The sequence below is a fragment of the Dermacentor variabilis genome, chromosome 8 (assembly GCF_050947875.1).
Source record: "Dermacentor variabilis isolate Ectoservices chromosome 8, ASM5094787v1, whole genome shotgun sequence".
Taxonomy (NCBI): Eukaryota; Metazoa; Arthropoda; class Arachnida; order Ixodida; family Ixodidae; genus Dermacentor; species Dermacentor variabilis.
The window spans coordinates 40,375,260-40,393,420 of record NC_134575.1 but is presented as its reverse complement, the minus strand read 5'-3'; the positions used below and the strand labels follow the sequence as shown (position 1 = coordinate 40,393,420).

Here is an 18,161-nt window from a genome sequence, read left to right as displayed (position 1 = left end):
AGGTAATTGTAATTTTGTATACCTTTATAGTTGTTGACAGTCGGACAAGATGGTAATAGTGTACGTTTGACTCAAGGCAATTTGTGATTGTCGTTTGTCCATGGCTCTGCAATCAAGGGTCATCATCATCAAGTAGGCAGGCCTTGCGGACCAGTGGGTTTTTCTGTGTGTGTTCGTTTCTCGTGCCGCGAGTCAGCTGCGTGCATGCAGCAGCAGCACAGCCTGTGCTTGTTTCCTGTGAGAACGACGGAACCATTCAGCCGCGGCGCCTCGGCCGACTACCGGCGTTGTGTTGCGAACCGTCTGCTCTTGGCCATGTCGTCTGCCTGACGCTACGTCGCCCCGTGTCGTCTGCCACGAATTCGCCGTCGTCCCCACCACGCAGGTGCTACCGGCGAACGAAAAAGAAAAGAAAGAAGTGAAAGCAGCGATGCAGTGCGTGCTCAAAGACAAGTTCCGGCTCTACCCGAACGCCGAGGACGACTACGATGTGACGCTATTCGATAAGTCGCTAGTGTTCGAACCACGCGTCAAGGGCAAGGGTTTGCCGCAGTACCGTTCGCGTACCGAGGTGAAGCTCGACGACGTGATCGGCTGTCATGTGATGCGCGTCGCCGAGAACGCCACCGGGCTCAAGAAAACCGTCTCGTATTTCTGCGTGTACGCGTACCATCTAATCCAGAAGAAGAAGAACCTCGGCCACAGGCGCCAGAAAAGGACATATGTGTTTACGGTGGATAAAAGCGACGAGTACGAAGCGAATCTCGCCATCTCCAGGGTATGGCAGTCGGCATTCCTCTGGCTACTCCGAGGCGTCAAGCCCGAGCGAGGTGGCGGTAAGTGTGTGTAAAACTAAACGAAAGAGCTGCCGCGCGGAGCATTTGCATTGCCTCGTTTCGGTCGCACCTACAAGCACCTCTAAGTGACGTCGAAGAGGTTTACCGCGTCATCGAACGAGAGACGTGCTCGATTGACCAGCTTTCGCTGGCTGCTCGCGCGACGAGTGGGGTCGCGTTAATTTCGTATGCGGTCTTCCCAGAAGTGCAGACGGACGCATATCTGGCTTGGCCCAAGTCATTTCGCGCGCGCTTTGCGAATTACCAGCTGTGCGCTTGTTTTCGTGGTCAAGCCCACATGCACCGGAGTTTTACTTCGCCCAGTGGCACCTGTTCTGCCGACGAGAACTGGCGGTGGCACGACGCTACTATTTTTGTCCGCAATTTCCTACGTGCGAAGGAGCGGCACTTCCGTTCTCCTTGCCGGGTTTTCTGCTGTCGTCTGCTTCCATATCTCAGATAGCGGGAAAGGAATTCCAATTCGTACTTTATAATGTGTATACTGCAGCTAACGAGAAACTTCGCGGAACAGAAGACGGACAGAAGTTTGCGCTGCTGTCAACTGTCTGTCACGCCAGTTATTTCGTCACGCGCGCTAAAGGCAACGCGCGCATATGTTCGTTTGCGGAAGCCGGCAGTTTGTTTTGACCTTATCTCATTGAGTTCGTGCGAAATGTGAAGCGAGGATGCGGCCTTCTCGGGTGTGCGCCTACAGATGTTTGTTTCTAGGGCTTGCAATTGACCGGAGGCGGAAAGTTTGTCGGGGACACCGTTTTGCTTGTTTTTGGTTCTTGGTTTCGTTCTGATAATACCTGTGTCTCGATTCCGCGAAACCTTATCGCTCTCCAAATGCGCCCATAGTTCAGAATCGATCACCTTTGGTTAAGCATTTTTGTCCCCTTCGGCGTAGAGACGTCCGTGCTATGTAGTATTTAATCGCCTGTATTCGACGAAGAACCTTGTTGCATCTGTAACCATCATGTGTAACTGTCACCCAACGATGTACGGTCACCGTCATATTCAACCCGAACAAACTGCATTTTGTTTCTCCTGCGAAAAGTGCTTGAAATTTATGGTTTAGGTGCCTGGAAGGGTCTTCCTTCCAGTTAAATTATTCGATGGTTGGATCTGACAGCACGTGCTTATTAAGGTTTAGCTACTATACGTGTCATTATTATGCGGGTTAAGTATGACGGCGTTTATAGTTACGTGTGACGTATCGGTGGTTGCGAGCGCTCCGATAACGAACATATGGTGGCATCTGCAGGAACCTTTCGACCTTCGAAAGCAGGAAATGCCTGCAATAAAATCGCGAGAAAAAAATGAAAAATCATGAAAAACAGCTGTTCCACCTTTCGTCGACTATAAATTAAGTCACGGTGAATTAAGTAGGTGTCAAAAACGGCGTGGAATCACGTAGCAATCAAAACCGTGCGCTCGGAAGGAATAAAATCTAAAAAGTACCAACTGTACATATATCGCGCCTCATCACAGCCACCTTTTAGAATTATTGTGCTGTAATCCTAAATATAAGTTCTAAATGGAAGGTTTAAATAGTAGGTATCTGAATTATGACAACTTGTAAATTCAAATTACGGAACTTACAACCTGGTGTCGTTTCTTTTTTCCTTTGCCGAATCGAAACATCGACCGAACTAGATTTTGTATGCGACTTACAAGTTGTGAATCTGAAATTATTCACGCCGCTTGTTCTGCAGAGCGTGACGTCATGAATATGTCACATTTCATGACCGCAAGAGAGAAAGAAACATACCTACGAACTCTGCCGAATGACGTGAATTTTCCTCTGACAACAGGAGACGCGGGAAAACATTGTAAGTTTCTTGGGCAAAGGTTATTCTTCTAATCGGTGAACTGTGAAGGTGTTAGTGCTGTGACGCGGAGGCGAGTGACGGTAGCAGTCAGTATAGCTCGGTTCTAAAAAGAACTAAATTTGTACACTTGGCCATTTATCGCATAATCGTTAAAATCAAGTGCGAAATTCTTGAGCAGCACGCTACAATTAAGTCGATTCGAACTGAAAGTGTTCGACTTGCACTCATAACTCGCTGCGATCGGACCGGGTCGGAGAAGACGTCTTGTATATGTACGGTATAAGGTGATCGCCAGGACGTCTTGCTGATCTTGTCAATACATTTTGTAGACGTCAAATAGACGTCTGCGTGTTCAGTGGGCGGGACCACGGGAAAGATGACTATAGTATACGTGGATTTGTCTATAATATTCGTACACGTTGCTTCAAGCGTTTTTGTGGCGTTGTTATAATTACTTCGTCCCTATAAATTTGGAAGCAATCGTGTGTGTGTGTGTGTGGGGGGGGGGGGGTCCCAAACGTACACGGAACGTCTCCGCTGTATACTTGCGTCGACCCGCGGAACGACACGATAAACAATTTGACGACTGTCGGCAGACGCTGAACACTTACGAGCATGCGCTTCACTTGAGCCTTAATTGTGCAGGACAGGCGTGAGCGACGTATTGCGTCAATATCGGCCGTTACCTCCTCTGCCGACGCGAGTCCGCGCGCTTTATCCTCCATCATAAACGCTTATGGCGTTGATCCGACCTTTGTTGGCTTCCGTGTATCACCAGCTACATACCGCAAGTCTATCATCCGCGTCTCGCCAAGACCTGGGTTGACCGCCGATAACGTTTCTAATGCCATCCGGTGGAGGAAATGTTTCTCGAGACTGGGAAGACACAAGGAGGAAGACTCCCCTGAAGGATCCGCCTCAGTCGCAGAACAACACAATTACTAGAGCTCTCAATAAAGTTCTCACTCACTCACTCACTCACTCACTCACTCACTCACTCGAGCCTCGTATATAGCGCCTCGTTAATCGTTTCATCTGTGCAGCGCGACGCAGCATCTACATGACGTCGTTCGTTTGACGCTATGCAAATTTCGGGCAGAAACCAGTTTGGCGGCGCAATGCGGGTAGTCCTGCACAAGGCACGTCGGGCTTGCTAACTAGCTATACCCTCGGCAGCGTGGGTTTAGAAACACCGGTATAAAGAAAAAAAAAAACGAAGGCATGCCGTAGTTGCGTAACGTGGAATTCTGTCGGGACCTAGTGACAGAAAGATATGCGTCCCGTATAGACGGATATTATGTGGCTATCTTCAAATAGCGTATGGACATCCTTCATCAGTCCATATTTTACCGTGTCTTGCGCATGCTCTTGCGTATCTGTACATGTTTCTTGCGTATGCTCCGTCTGTTCAGTTTCATTCGAGAATAAATCGCGAGCGTAGTTAAACATCGATGTGTGACAAACTTCACTATAACGAAATCCTCGACAAACGACGTTTATATCCGCGGTGTGTTGTCACGTGACATAGGCAGATATTGGGGCGGACTACTGAAATTTTCAGTGTCTGTTGTGTCGGAGGATGCGCAAAGTAGTACAGTGTGCACACGAGCTGGAGACATGCAGCGGAGGCTGTAACTTGGACATAGGTTGTTATAACAACTGTTATGACTGCTACCGGACGGGAACGCCCGCACTTGCCGGGGCGGCTTGAGAACGTCTGAACAAAGGGCTGTCACTGACGCGTGCGGTCGCGCGAGATATTGCACGTATCAAACACTTGCGCACAAATTTCGGTTTACAATGTGTAAGGTATACACTGTGCACGCAGTGTAAATGGTAATTTGCGCACAAGTGCTGGATACGTGCAATTTCTCGCGCGGCCGCAAGCGTGCGGTGCGGCTTGCGGCCATGGGCGGCTCGAGCGTGCCCGGGCTCTGCGATTCGATTCGCCCCGAGCCGAACTGCTGTTCTATGCGCTGCAGTTGCAACATCTCTTTCGCACTCGTCGTGCTGAACCAACGTGGACGTCTCGTCAGCGGTCCGGTTCGCCATCTTTTTAATGCGCCATTTTTTTTTCTGACTTCCTCACAGGGCGAGTGCGCATCGCCACTGATTGTCTCGAAAACGCGAGCGCAGTGTTTTGCTGTTTTTTTTTTTCCCACAGTGTCCACGACAGCAGGTGGATAGCACCCCGCGCCTTCCGAAACCGTTGGCATTGTCATCGCGAAGCATTCTGCGCATTGTGCAAACAAACGAACGGGCCATAACCGATTTGATTCTTCTCGCGACCTTCGTGCGGTGCTTCCCCTTCCGTCACGCATTGTTTTTCGTCCACTCTGCTGATTGCGCGTTTCGCCTCTGCGAGAAACGCGCTATGGGAGGGGAAGACCCCCCCCCCCAGTTACAAGGAAACGTCTGCGCTGCCGTCGTACGGGTCACGTGCATGTATCCGCCTTTGTGCAGGAATACACTCGTGTTATTTCTCTATGCGGCCTGTAGCAACAAATAAGAAGGACAGTCGCCATTTGTCGGCAACGAGCAGATGGCTTTCGCTATTTTAATGCGTTAGCAGTAGGAGTGTCAAAGTGGGGGGGAGGGCGGGTTAGTATGTGTGTGAATTGGGGGAAGCCGGTCACGAGGTAGAGGGGAGATGGGAAAGCGTAGGAGAGCGCGTGTATATATCATCAGCAGCAGCAACGGCCTGTGTTTATGTCAACTGCAGGGCAAACGCCTCTCCCTGCGATCTCCGATCACCCCAGTCTTGCGCTGTAGCCGGTTCCAACTTGCGCCTACAGATTTCCTCATTTCATCGCCCCGCCTTGTTTTCCCCCGTCCTCGACTGCGCTTCCCTTCCCTTTGCACCCACTAGATGTAACTCTAATGGTAGACCGGTTATGTACCCTACTTATTACATGGCCTGCTGCCCACCTCTATTTATTTCTCTTAGTATCGTCTATCCCCGTTTGTTCTCTGATCCACTCTGCTCTCTCCCTGTCTGACAACATTACGCGTAACATTTTTCGTTGCACCGTTCTTTGCGCGGTCCTTAACTTATTCTCAAGCTTGTTCGTAAACTTCCAACTTTCTGCCCCGTATGTTGGCACCGATAGAATGCCGTGACTGTACACTTTTCTCCGCAACGGCAACGGTAAGTTCCCAGTCAGGATTTGGTAATGCCGGCCATATGCACTCCAACACATTTTTATTCTGCTCTAGATGTTCTTCTCGCGATCAGGGTCTCTTGTGAGTAATTGACCTAGATGATAATAAACGTACTCCTGTATTGACTCTAGAGGCTGCCTGACGATCGTGAATTGTTGTTCTTTTGCCAGGCTATTGAACATTATCTTTGTCTTCTGCATATTAATCTGCAAGCCCACTCTTAAACTTTCTCGGTTAAGGTCCTCAATCATTTGTTGTAATTTGTCCCCAGCGTTGCCGAACAGGACAATGTCATCTGCAAACTGAAGGTTGCCGAGATATTCACCGTTGATCCTCACTCCTATCCCAGTTTAATAGCTTGAATACTTCTTGCAATCATGTAGTGAATAGCATTGGCGAAATTGTGTCTCTTTGCCTGACCCTTTTCTTGATAGGTAACTTTCTACTTTTACTGTGGAGAATCAAGGTAGCCGTGGAATCTTTGTAGATATTTCCCAAGATATTCACGTATACCTCTTGTAATCCTTGATTAGGTAATGCCTCTATGAGTGCTGGTATCTCTACTGTATCAAATGCATTTTTAATAATCTATGAAAACCATACAGAGAGGTTGACTGTACTCTGCATATTTCTCTATTACCTGATTGATGACATGGATGTTATCCATTGTAGACTATCCCTTCCTGAAGCCAGCCTGTTCTCTTGGTTGACTGACTTGGTTGACTATTGTATTGGAAAATATCTCGGTGAATATCTTATACACTACTGAAAGCAAGCTAACGGGCCTAGAATTTTTCAATCCTTTAACGTCTCCCTTTTTGTGGATTAGTATAATGTTGGCATTTTTCCAGCTCTCTGGTGCACTTGAAGTCATGAAAATTGCGCGTAAGAGGCCTCAAGTTTTTCAAGCATGATATATTTTGCATCCTTGATTAAATCGACTTTATTCCATATTCTCCTGCTGCTTTTCCCTACGTCATATCTTGCAAGGCTCTCATAACTACTTCACTGGTTATGGAAGAAGCCTCTGTATCCTGTCCATCACTACTTCGAATGAACGTCACGTGTCTGCTCTGTGTACTGTACAAGTCTGTATGGAACCCTTCTGCTGCTTTTACTTACCTTATCTTACCTTGTCCTATGTCGTTTTCGTCTCACTGATTTCATACAGCGGCTATACTTTACTGCTTCCTCAATCTTCCCCATGTTATAATTTCGAATATACCGTAATGTGCTCTTGTTGATCAGTTTTGACAGTTCAGCCAATTCTGTCTGATCTCTTGAGGTGAACAATTCCATGCTTTGTCGTTTCTTTATTAGGTTCTTTGTTACTTAGGAGAGCTTACCTACTGGTTGCCATGGTACCTTACCTCCCACTTTAATCGCTGGTCTTGAAACCAGCCTAGTTACGGTTTCATTCATCACCTTTGTGTTATTTTCATAATTTTTCTGAATTTGAGCGGTGTGGCACGGTGATAAGTCTTTCAGGACACGGGACAAAATTCCTGCCAGGTGCATTATACGCTTATAAAGCCTTAGAACGATTAATGCGTTAATTAACCTCCGCACTTCAAACTTTCGGTACGGCTCACCCACAACATTGCCCCCCATTCCCTTCAAGTATAGGATTGATACCACCTTTGGTTCTGCGAGGGCAGCGGAGAAATTTGCAAGCGATTCATATATTACGTCTCCAACGCACAGGCAGAAAATCACGGTTTATCAATTTTCATTTAGCCCCTTATATACCCACAAACTTGAAAATTCGCCTGCATATCTCCCCTGGCAGCGCCCCCCCCCCCCTTACCCATACTGTCGAGATATAAACTCCGGAAACTCCGGAAAGTTAATAACCTAAACAACAACAACAAAAAAGCTGGCTTAGAACGTTTTCACGACCATCCAAAAAAATATGTATATGTGTAGCAGTTGGCAACCGAAACACACGGACCGCGCGGGATTGTGTTACTCCGCTGCCAATCACAGAAGCAAACGAAGTCGTCGTCATGTGACATTTTCAAGCGTCATACTTGATACCTCCGGAGCGTCTGCTGTTCTTGAAGAGTCTTGTCATCGGCGGAAGCGATGAGGTGTGCAATAGACACGGACAAAGTGTACGGAGTCTTAGCATTTCACTCTTCAAAAGTCCACGGTACAGTTCATTTCACTGCTGAGTTTGTTTTACTCATGAAACTTCAGTGCTAACTGAAGTGAAACTTGACAGTATTATAAATTTGCAGCGAAGCAAGCGGTTTATTTCAGTTCAGTAAAGAATTAGGCTATTATAATAGTCGAGTGAAAGCGTATAAAATAAGTACTTATAATTTTATTTTAGTGGTCGCCGCCTTATTTAGGTAACAGGCAAATGCTTGAAGTACGAACTATTTGCAGCCTTGCGGAGGAACAGTGACTGACGGTTATGAAGAGGTGGGCGGGGCTTCACTACAGACTTGAGTTCTATCCGGCTATAGTAGTTTCGCTGTAAAGTGAATTCGGAGCCGCGTCCACCGTATACGGCGTGCCACACTTCCCACTACGGCGCAGTTTCAGTGTGTTTAAAAGCACATAATTTATTATCACGTGGGCGAGTGCCCGCAGTGCCTTCGTGCCGGATGGGGATATCCGGTCCAGAAGACTGCGGCGCGCAGAGAGTTAAGTTAGACACGGCTCTTTGGAGGTGCAGTCTAGCGCCTCTATACAACGAACGCCTCTGCGACCAAGCGACCGGTATAACGAAGTGTTGCGTTTCGCCTGCGACACGTGGTTTTGCCGGCGCGACTGCGGCGGGGCGGCGGACATTTTGGCCCGATCGTCGTCACCGCAACACTCATCGCCAGGTGTTTCCAGGCGCGTCTGCGGCGATGCGACCGCCTAGGGATTTCGTTCCAGTCATTGTGCCCGAAACAGGCGATGCCAAAGCAGGGATCTCATTCCAGTTATTGGGCCCGAAACAGGCGATGCCAAAGCAGGGATCTCGTTCCAGTCATTGTGCCCGAAACAGGCGATGCCAAAGCAGGGACCATCTTCTCGTTACAGTCATTGTGTCCGACCGGCAGCGCCACGACAGTGTGCTGCGCAGCGCCACGACAGTATGCTGCGCAGCGCCACGACAGTGTGCTGCGCAGCGCCACGACCAGGTGCTACGAGATCGTGCGCAGCGCCACGACATGGTGCTACGGCATCGCTACGACAGTGTGCGTCACCATTAGCCCATTGTACATTCACGTGCTCGTCTTTTGAGGGGTTCCTTCTTGCCCTCAACTGCGAGAGTATAAAAACAGCTGCCCCCGGACGCCAGAGGAGGGCTCCGATTTCTTCTGTTGAGTGAAGTGCTCTCCCGTCTCTCTACTTCGGTCAAACCTGACCGCCAACTCTTTGCGATGTTAAAATAAACAAGTTGTTTCGTTGTTACCTGTCGACTCATGCTTTGCCGGGACCTTCGGATGCTTGCAGTTGTACCCCAGGCCGCCAGGCCAACGCTACCCTTGGGGCTTGCGACCCAGGTACAACCACGGGCGTCAGCGCCGAGTTCCCAACAGATCGTACCAGCAGTCGGATCCAAACATCTGGTTGCCAGCGGTGAGATCGCCTACGACTTCAAACAACGGTCTGCCAGCGGCGAGATCGCGACAACGGAGGCCAGCAGCAAAGAGATGCAGTTGACAGTATGCTGAGCAGCTCAACGACGATCCGGGAGCAGTGCAACGAGCCCTGTGTGACGACTGGTTGCCTGCAGCGGAACGACTGCGCGGAATTCCCGCCTGCGAGGTTTGGTGAGTGCGGGACTTTCTTCTTCTGAGCTTTGCCAGGCTTTTGTTAGTGTTAGAAACAGAGCTGGTAATTGTGGTTGTCGTTGCTGCCGGGTTAGTTTGCGGCAAGACAATAGTAAGCAGTAGAGAAAGCAGCATTCAGAGCAGCCATGGATTTGAAGTCGTTGCGCAAACCGAAATTGTTGGAGCTTGCAAGAGAGTTGGGTCTGGATGTCTCAGACAAACTAAGAAAACCGGAACTGATAACGGCTATTCTTGAGTTAGAGGCTGAGGATGACGAGCTGTCGGAATGCCTTGAGACTATTGAGGAGAGGTCAAAAAGACAGGAGCGCGAACTTAAAGAGCAGAAAGAAAAAGAAGAGCGCGAACACGCTTTGGAAATGAAGCGTCTCGAGGTAGAGATGGAACGCGCTCGTAATGGAAGTCAGGCACACGGTGCAGGAGAACGCGTATTGTTCAAAATGACTGACCTGATGCGGCCGTTTAAGCTTGGAGAGGACATTGGTTTGTTCCTGGTTAACTTTGAGCGAACGTGCGAGAAGCAGGGGTTCTCTCGGGAAACGTGGCCACAGCGCTTGCTCACTTTGTTACCCGGCGAGGCGGCCGACGTAGTCGCTCGCTTGGATAGAGAGGAAGCAGAGGATTTCGACAAAGTAAAATCGAGTCTGCTAAAAAAGTACCGGCTGTCTGCGGAAGCGTTCCGTCGGAAGTTTCGGGAAAATGAGAAAGGCAAAAGTGAGTCATATACAGAGTTTGCGTATAGGCTTATGTCGAACATGCAGGAGTGGCTCAAAGAAGAGAAAGCGTTTGGTGACCACGATAAAGTTCTGCAGTGTTTCGGGCTAGAACAGTTTTATAGTCGGTTACCGGAGAACGTGCGATACTGGGTCTTGGATAGGCCAGACGTGAGTACGGTGGCTAGAGCCGCTGAGCTAGCCGAGGAGTTTGTGACGCGTCGAGCTCGCGGAGCTAAGGACGGTCAAAAGGGTGAATTTGGCTCCAAGTCTGAGAGGCCAAGGTTCACGCCCATGAGATTTAAGGGGGACACGCGTAGTGAGGATGCGAGTGAAAGCAATCCGACCAAACGTAAAGAGACGGCAGCCGAAGCCGAACGCAGAAAGCGGTTCGAGATGAGGCGAGCGGGCGTTTGTTATACGTGCCAGAAGCCGGGTCACTTTTCGGCGCAGTGTCCGGAAACAACACCAAAAGTTGTGTTTTTTTCAATAGGCAGCACTGACGAGAACATGAAGCTTCTTGAGCCTTACATGCGAGACCTCCTCGTAAACGGGAAAGAGTGCCGAGTGCTTCGCGATTCCGCAGCTACGATGGATGTAGTTCACCCGTCTTACGTAGAACCCCATATGTTCACGGGCGAGTGCGCGTGGATCAAGCAAGCCGTGGAAGCTCATAGCGTGTGTCTGCCGGTAGCAAAAGTGCTTATTGAAGGACCTTTCGGAGCGCTTGAGACGGAGGCGGCAGTGTCATCTATGCTGCCACCCCAGTACCCGTACCTATTTTCAAACAGGTCCGATCACCTCCTGCGCGAGAAGGGGCTTTTGTTTGGTGAAGCTAGTGTTCAGGCCTTAACCAGATCGAAGGTTCGGGAGCTCGCTGCAAAGGCGGTAGTTGCGGGGCCGACGTTATCAAACAACGAAAAAGGGTCAGAGGCGCAGCAAGCTGATATTCAGAGCACGCCCGAACAGAATAGAATTGAGTCTGTAACGTTAAAGGCGCCAGATACTGGAGAGGAAACGCCCGATGCGGGAAAGTTAGAAGAGCTATCTACTGATTTGCTCATCGCGCCTACGTCAGACGGACTTGATAGGTTGCTAAAAGTCAGCCGGACGGCTTTGATAGCCGAGCAAAAAAAGGATGGCAGCCTGGAAAACGTGCGCTGCAATGTCAAAGAAGGTATCGCCAGGAAAACTGCGCGTTTTGTGGAAAGAGGTGGAGTCCTGTACCGGAAGTATCTAGACCGCCGAGGAGTGGAGTTCGACCAGCTGGTCGTGCCTCAATGCTATCGTCAGGATCTGTTGCGCTTGTCACATGGGGGTTCGTGGTCCGGACACCTAGGAGTTAAGAAAACTAAGGACCGTCTCTTGCAAGAGTACTATTGGCCAGGGTGTTTTCGGGACGCAGACCATTTCGTGAGGACATGTGACACTTGTCAGCGGGTGGGCAAACCAGGGGACAAATCGAGGGCGCCGTTGAAATTGGTACCTATCATTACGGAGCCTTTTAGACGGCTCGTTATTGATACAGTGGGACCTCTGCCGGTAACAGCCACGGGGTACAGACACATTTTGACTGTGATCTGCCCAGCGACAAAGTTCCCTGAAGCAGTGCCGCTTAAAGAACTCAGCTCAGTTGAGATAGTTAATGCACTACTGTCCATATTTGCGCGAGTTGGTTTTCCTGCAGAAATTCAATCAGATCAGGGCACAGTGTTTACTAGCGCTTTGACGACAACTTTTCTCGAAAGGTGTGGGGTAAAGCTGCTACACAGCTCAGTGTACCACCCACAGTCGAATTCCGTTGAGAAGCTCCACTCCGTCATGAAGCGCGTGTTGAGAGCCTTGTGTTTTGAACATCAAACTGACTGGGAGCTGTGTCTGCCTGGGGTGATGTTTGCTTTAAGGACCGCGCCGCATGCGGCTACGGGGTTTTCGCCAGCTGAACTGGTGTACGGTCGCTCGCTTCGATCTCCGCTTCGCATGCTTCGAGAATCATGGGAAGGTAGGGGCGACGATCCAGTCGTGGTGGAGTACGTGCTTAAGCTCCTCGAACGCTTAAGAAGGGCACAGGAGTTGTCAGGTGAAGCAATGACAAAGGCCCAGCAGAGGGCCAAGGTTTATTATGATCGGACAGCCAGGGCCCGTCGTTTTGAGGTTGGCGATGAGGTCATGATATTGCGCACATCGCTAAACAACAAACTAGACGTGCAGTGGGAGGGCCCAGCACGAATTGTTCAGAAAATGTCGGACGTTAACTACGTGGTAAGTCTGCCAGGAAAGCGGAAAGCACAGCAAGTTTACCACTGTAATCTGCTCAAACCTTATAGACAAAGGGAAGCAGTGGTGTGCATGATGGTAAACGTTCCTGAAGAGCTTCCAGTCAAGCTTCCAGGACTAGGCTCAGTGACGAACAGGGAAGACACCGGTCAAGTCATTAGTGACCTTATCAGTAAAGCACCGCTGTCGCCTGAGCAGAAAACCGAACTACACCAGCTATTACAAGAGTTTCAAGGTCTGTTCTCTGAGAGGCCTGGTAGGACTTCTGTACTTACTCATGATATAGAACTTACCTCCACAGAGCCAGTACGATCCAAGGCGTATCGGGTGTCACCCCGCCAGAGCGATATTATGGAGGCTGAGGTAAAGAAAATGCTACAGCTCGGTGTTATTGAGGCAGGTGAGAGTGATTATACCTCCCCTTTGATTTTAGTTGAGGTACCGGGCAAGGAACCTCGTCCTTGCGTCGACTACCGCAGGCTTAATTCCATCACTAAGGATCAAATTTATCCGATCCCTAACATCGAGGAGCGCCTTGAGAAAGTTAGTAGCGCTCAGTTTATTTCCACCCTAGATCTTGTCAGGGGTTATTGGCAGGTTCCACTTACAGAAGAGGCTAGTAGGTATGCGGCGTTCATTTCACCAATGGGAACATTCCGTCCTAAAGTGTTGAGTTTTGGTTTGAAGAACGCGCCATACTGTTTTTCAAGTCTCATGGATAAAGTGTTGCGGGGACAGCAAGAATTCGCTTTACCGTATCTAGACGACGTAGCGATATTCTCCGCATCCTGGTCTGAGCATATGACACACTTGCGGGCAGTGCTAACCCGCCTGCGCGAAGCAGGCTTGACAGTAAAGGCTCCTAAGTGCCAGTTAGCACAGGCCGAGGTTGTCTACCTCGGTCACGTGATTGGTCAGGGTCGTCGCCGCCCCTCTGAAATAAAAGTGGCCGCTGTGCGAGACTTTCCGCAACCGCGCACAAAGACCGATATTCGGTCGTTCTTAGGTGTCGCCGGCTTCTATCAGAGGTACATCCCTAGGTACTCTGATATCGCGGCTCCCCTGACGGATGCTCTAAGAAAGACAGAGCCTCAAACAGTCGTCTGGGACGAGACAAAGGAAAGAGCTTTTAGCGCCCTAAAGAGTGCCCTAACAAGCCAGCCTGTGCTACGATCGCCAGACTATACAAAAGGGTTCATTGTTCAGTGCGATGCTAGTGAGCGAGGCATGGGCGTTGTACTGTGCCAACGGGAAAATGGAGAAGTAGAACACCCCGTCCTGTATGCTAGTCGTAAGCTGACCAGTCGTGAGCAGGCGTATAGCGCCACCGAGAAAGAGTGTGCATGTCTCGTGTGGGCCGTTCAGAAATTGTCATGCTATCTAGCCGGCTCGAGGTTTATCATTGAGACAGATCACTGCCCTCTCCAATGGCTGCAGACCATCTCTCCCAAAAATGGCCGCCTCCTGCGCTGGAGCCTCGCTTTACAACAATATTCCTTTGAGGTGCGTTACAAAAAGGGGAGTCTCAACGGTAACGCCGATGGCTTAAGTCGAAGCCCCTAACGTAGGAATCAGCCTCAAAATTGTTTGTTACTGATGTTTTTCTTCCTGAGGCAGGATTTTTTTTAACATATTGCTTTTGTTTAGTGTTTCAAAGTGATGATATGCTTTCTAGTGCAATTTTTCAATTTGTGGACGCGTTCTGAGTGATGCTAGACTACTGTAAGGAACTAGGCAGTGGTATAAAAAGGGGAAAGAGCCTGGCAGGGCTTAGTGAGGGTTGTGCCGTGCTTGCTGACTGAGCGGTTGAGTTTTCAGCGTAGTTCTAACGCTTGCCGGGAACGAGAACAAAAATGTGAACTCTCCCGAAGTCACTTTGCAGTGTCCCGTGCGAACCTGAACGAGAGAACGAGGCCTTCTCTGTGCGCTGCGCTCAAGAAACGTCAAGGGACGCCCGACTTCGGTTATGAGCATCATCGAGCGACATCCCTCCGGACAGCGGATGCAGTCCCCTGTCCATCGGGATCTCCTTCCCCCGGCGGGGCGGTCTGTTGCGTTTCGCCTGCGACACGTGGTTTTGCCGGCGCGACTGCGGCGGGGCGGCGGACATTTTGGCCCGATCGTCGTCACCGCAACACTCATCGCCAGGTGTTTCCAGGCGCGTCTGCGGCGATGCGACCGCCTAGGGATTTCGTTCCAGTCATTGTGCCCGAAACAGGCGATGCCAAAGCAGGGATCTCATTCCAGTTATTGGGCCCGAAACAGGCGATGCCAAAGCAGGGATCTCGTTCCAGTCATTGTGCCCGAAACAGGCGATGCCAAAGCAGGGACCATCTTCTCGTTACAGTCATTGTGTCCGACCGGCAGCGCCACGACAGTGTGCTGCGCAGCGCCACGACCAGGTGCTACGAGATCGTGCGCAGCGCCACGACATGGTGCTACGGCATCGCTACGACAGTGTGCGTCACCATTAGCCCATTGTACATTCACGTGCTCGTCTTTTGAGGGGTTCCTTCTTGCCCTCAACTGCGAGAGTATAAAAACAGCTGCCCCCGGACGCCAGAGGAGGGCTCCGATTTCTTCTGTTGAGTGAAGTGCTCTCCCGTCTCTCTACTTCGGTCAAACCTGACCGCCAACTCTTTGCGATGTTAAAATAAACAAGTTGTTTCGTTGTTACCTGTCGACTCATGCTTTGCCGGGACCTTCGGATGCTTGCAGTTGTACCCCAGGCCGCCAGGCCAACGCTACCCTTGGGGCTTGCGACCCAGGTACAACCACGGGCGTCAGCGCCGAGTTCCCAACAGATCGTACCAGCAGTCGGATCCAAACAGAAGGAACGATTCCATAACCCAGTTCTACATCGTGAGCTGTGCGGTGCGCTACCGCTACAACGAAGTGACCCGTATAACGAACGAGATTTCGGAGCCCCCCCCCCCCCCCTCCGAGCACTTCGTCGTGAAGACGTCCGTCGACTGCAAACGTTCGAGCCGGACTCCGGCGGAGGCAGGCGCGCGCGTGTTCCCTGCATATGCATCGGCCTTCGATGGTGATCGCACGGAGTGCTCAAATGCGTGAGGGTCGCGCCACCCTCCGTCGCGCTCCTCTGCGCTGATATGGCGGCCACCGGTGTGTCCGTAGGAGTCCCCGCGCGACGGTCATGCGGCACGGAACGCGTTGTTCCATGCATGCGTCAGCCTCCTCGCCAAGGACGCCCCGTTGCCTCGCTCGGCCGCTGGCCGCCCCTTGCGTGGCACGACTTTCCTCCTTTCCCTCTCTCACTTTCCACGCATTGCGGGGCTTTCGCTTCGGCCTCTCTCTTCTTTTTTGCACTGCACGGTTATTCGTGCCGTTTCCTCTTTCTTCTTTGTGCACTTTCTCGGTGGCCTTCGCGGAGTTGCGTGCACCGCCGCCATCAAGTGTGTGTAACGTGTGAACAGCTGATGCGGTTAGAAAGGCTTAATTGGTTACTGCATTCGAGATGCACACACATGTTGCCGGAGCGGATAGGCTAAACGCCCTAAACGAACGCCGCTCGCAGCAAGTATCCCGGTATAAATCACGGTAGGTCCTGGGGCGCCGAAATTGGGCGGATGTCTCGAACTGCCGTCTCAAGTTTTGTGTTGTTCAGTCGCTCCTGTATAGCAGTGACCGTTCGGCAAACACTGTACATTTGTATGGGGCAGCATACACCGTAAAATTATTTACGCTCTCAAAAGCGAACAAGGGTGTAAATCGGTGCACAACTCACACCCTTGCACCATAGGGAGTTATGGACCGATACGCACCCTTATTCGCTCGCGCAGGTGACTCTGCGTGTGTGTGTGCTGGCCTGTTTTGAGCCACTCCGCAGGACCGCAGCATTATACCTATAGCAGCTGCCACGGTCCGCAGGATCCGGGAGAGCTCGCAGAGAAAGCTGTATGTGCTTTAATGCGAGGACAGCCTGCAGGTTATGGCTGTCTTTACGTAGTCTTCTGGAAGCCGGATGCGGCGCCGCCTGGTATGGCCGGGCAGTGTGCCGTCAAATTGAAAAGCGTTGTTTCGTGACGTCACAGTTTGACCCGCCTCGAGAGAAAATGGCGCACCGCCGGCCGGTTCTTGCAAGACACGCGGAGAAAGAGGGGGGGGGGAGAGGGAGGGGGGTATGCGCGCATCGAATTCCGAGGTGTCGTCAACCGACTTGCCTGCGCGTCCTTCGTTTCTGTTATAACTCAGCTGTTATGACTGCTACCGGGCGGGAACGGCATCCGGCCGGACGGCCAGGAGCATAATAACGCCCACACAAGAACGGGAGCACTGCGCCCGTTTATTCAGTGACAGCCCTTTTTTCCGACGTTCTCAAGCACGTGCGATGACGTCGGTCTCGTGCCACGGCGAACGCGGTTTTCTCCGTCTTCGTTTTCGTTTTCGCTTTGCAGCACTGTTCCCTTCTTAAGGTGAGTACCGCTGTACGGATTTTCGTATACGGGTCGATCTACGAAGCACAGCTGGTTGAGGCTCATCTGGTAGCGTCAGTACGCCAGCTGGTTGATCTTGCGAAGGTTGTGCCGGCACAGGACTGTATCGAGGACGGACTTGATCCATGTGACGCTGAAGCTCACCTTCTGCCGTTTCAACGGTGATCATTCGGGATCCTCTTGTTTCTTTCACTGTGGCTGGCAGCCACCTTTCTCCCTCTCCGAAGTTGCGAGCCCGAACAGGAGTGCCCGGGCTCAGCTTGTTTTCTTGATCTGCCTGTGGAGAGATAGGAAAGGTTACGGGTGGTGGAAGGCATGTGTCCAACCGAGAACGGATCTGGTATCCCAAAAGTCGATGAGACGGTGATCGTCCATCATCCAGGGGCGTTCTACGGTAGCTAAAGAGCAGTTTAGCCAATCGCTCAGACACGTCACCTGACCTAACCTTCTTGAGGCCATCTTTCAGCGTCCGCACGGCGCGTTCAGCAAGTCCGTTCGATTGGGGGTGATATGGTGCCGTTCGAAAGTGCTTTATGTTATTTCCTGTCAGAAACTTCATGAGAGTCTCTGACGTGAACTGAGTTCCGTTGTCTGTCACAATGGTTCTTTGTATGCCCAGCCTGCTGAAGATTTTACGCAAAGATGTAACCGTCGATTGTGCTGTGGCATGACGCACTGGAATTGCTTCGATACATTTTGAATGCGAATCTATGGCCACTAGGATCATGGTGTTATTCACTGTACCAGCATAATCCAAATGGACACCTGACCAATTCTCGTGCGTTAGTGGCCAGCTTACTGGTATTTTCGCCGTTGGCATTGCGCTTGCTTGTATGCATGTAGTACAATTCCTACAGATTTCTTCGATAGCTCCGTCGATGCCGGGCCACCACACGACAGTACGGGCCAATGCCTTCATTGCAGACATTCCCTGGTGCGTCTCGTGCAGGAATTGCAGCATGTCACCACGAGCAGCCTCGGGAATCACGACTCTGTGACCCCAGTAAATGAGACCTTTGTAAACGGTTAGCTCACTTCTTCGTGCGAAGTATGGGTCCAACCGCGGATCGGGTGCTTTGCGCTCCTTTGG

General features: G+C 50.8%; 1 protein-coding gene across 2 annotated transcripts in view; it reads left to right on the top strand.

Moving 5' to 3' along the window:
• Window positions 1-126: 126 nt before the first annotated feature.
• LOC142590106 (sphingosine kinase 1-like) overlaps window positions 127-18,161 on the top strand; it is a 97,080-nt gene continuing 79,045 nt past the window's right edge. The window contains exon 1 of one of the 2 annotated variants that reach the window (XM_075701963.1): window positions 127-836. In XM_075701963.1, the coding sequence (XP_075558078.1) occupies window positions 431-836 (406 nt within the window). In that variant the 5' untranslated portion in view covers window positions 127-430. Of the gene's footprint in view, window positions 837-2,535; window positions 2,672-18,161 lie in introns of those variants that run through there. The other variant, XM_075701964.1, reaches the window with a different exon arrangement.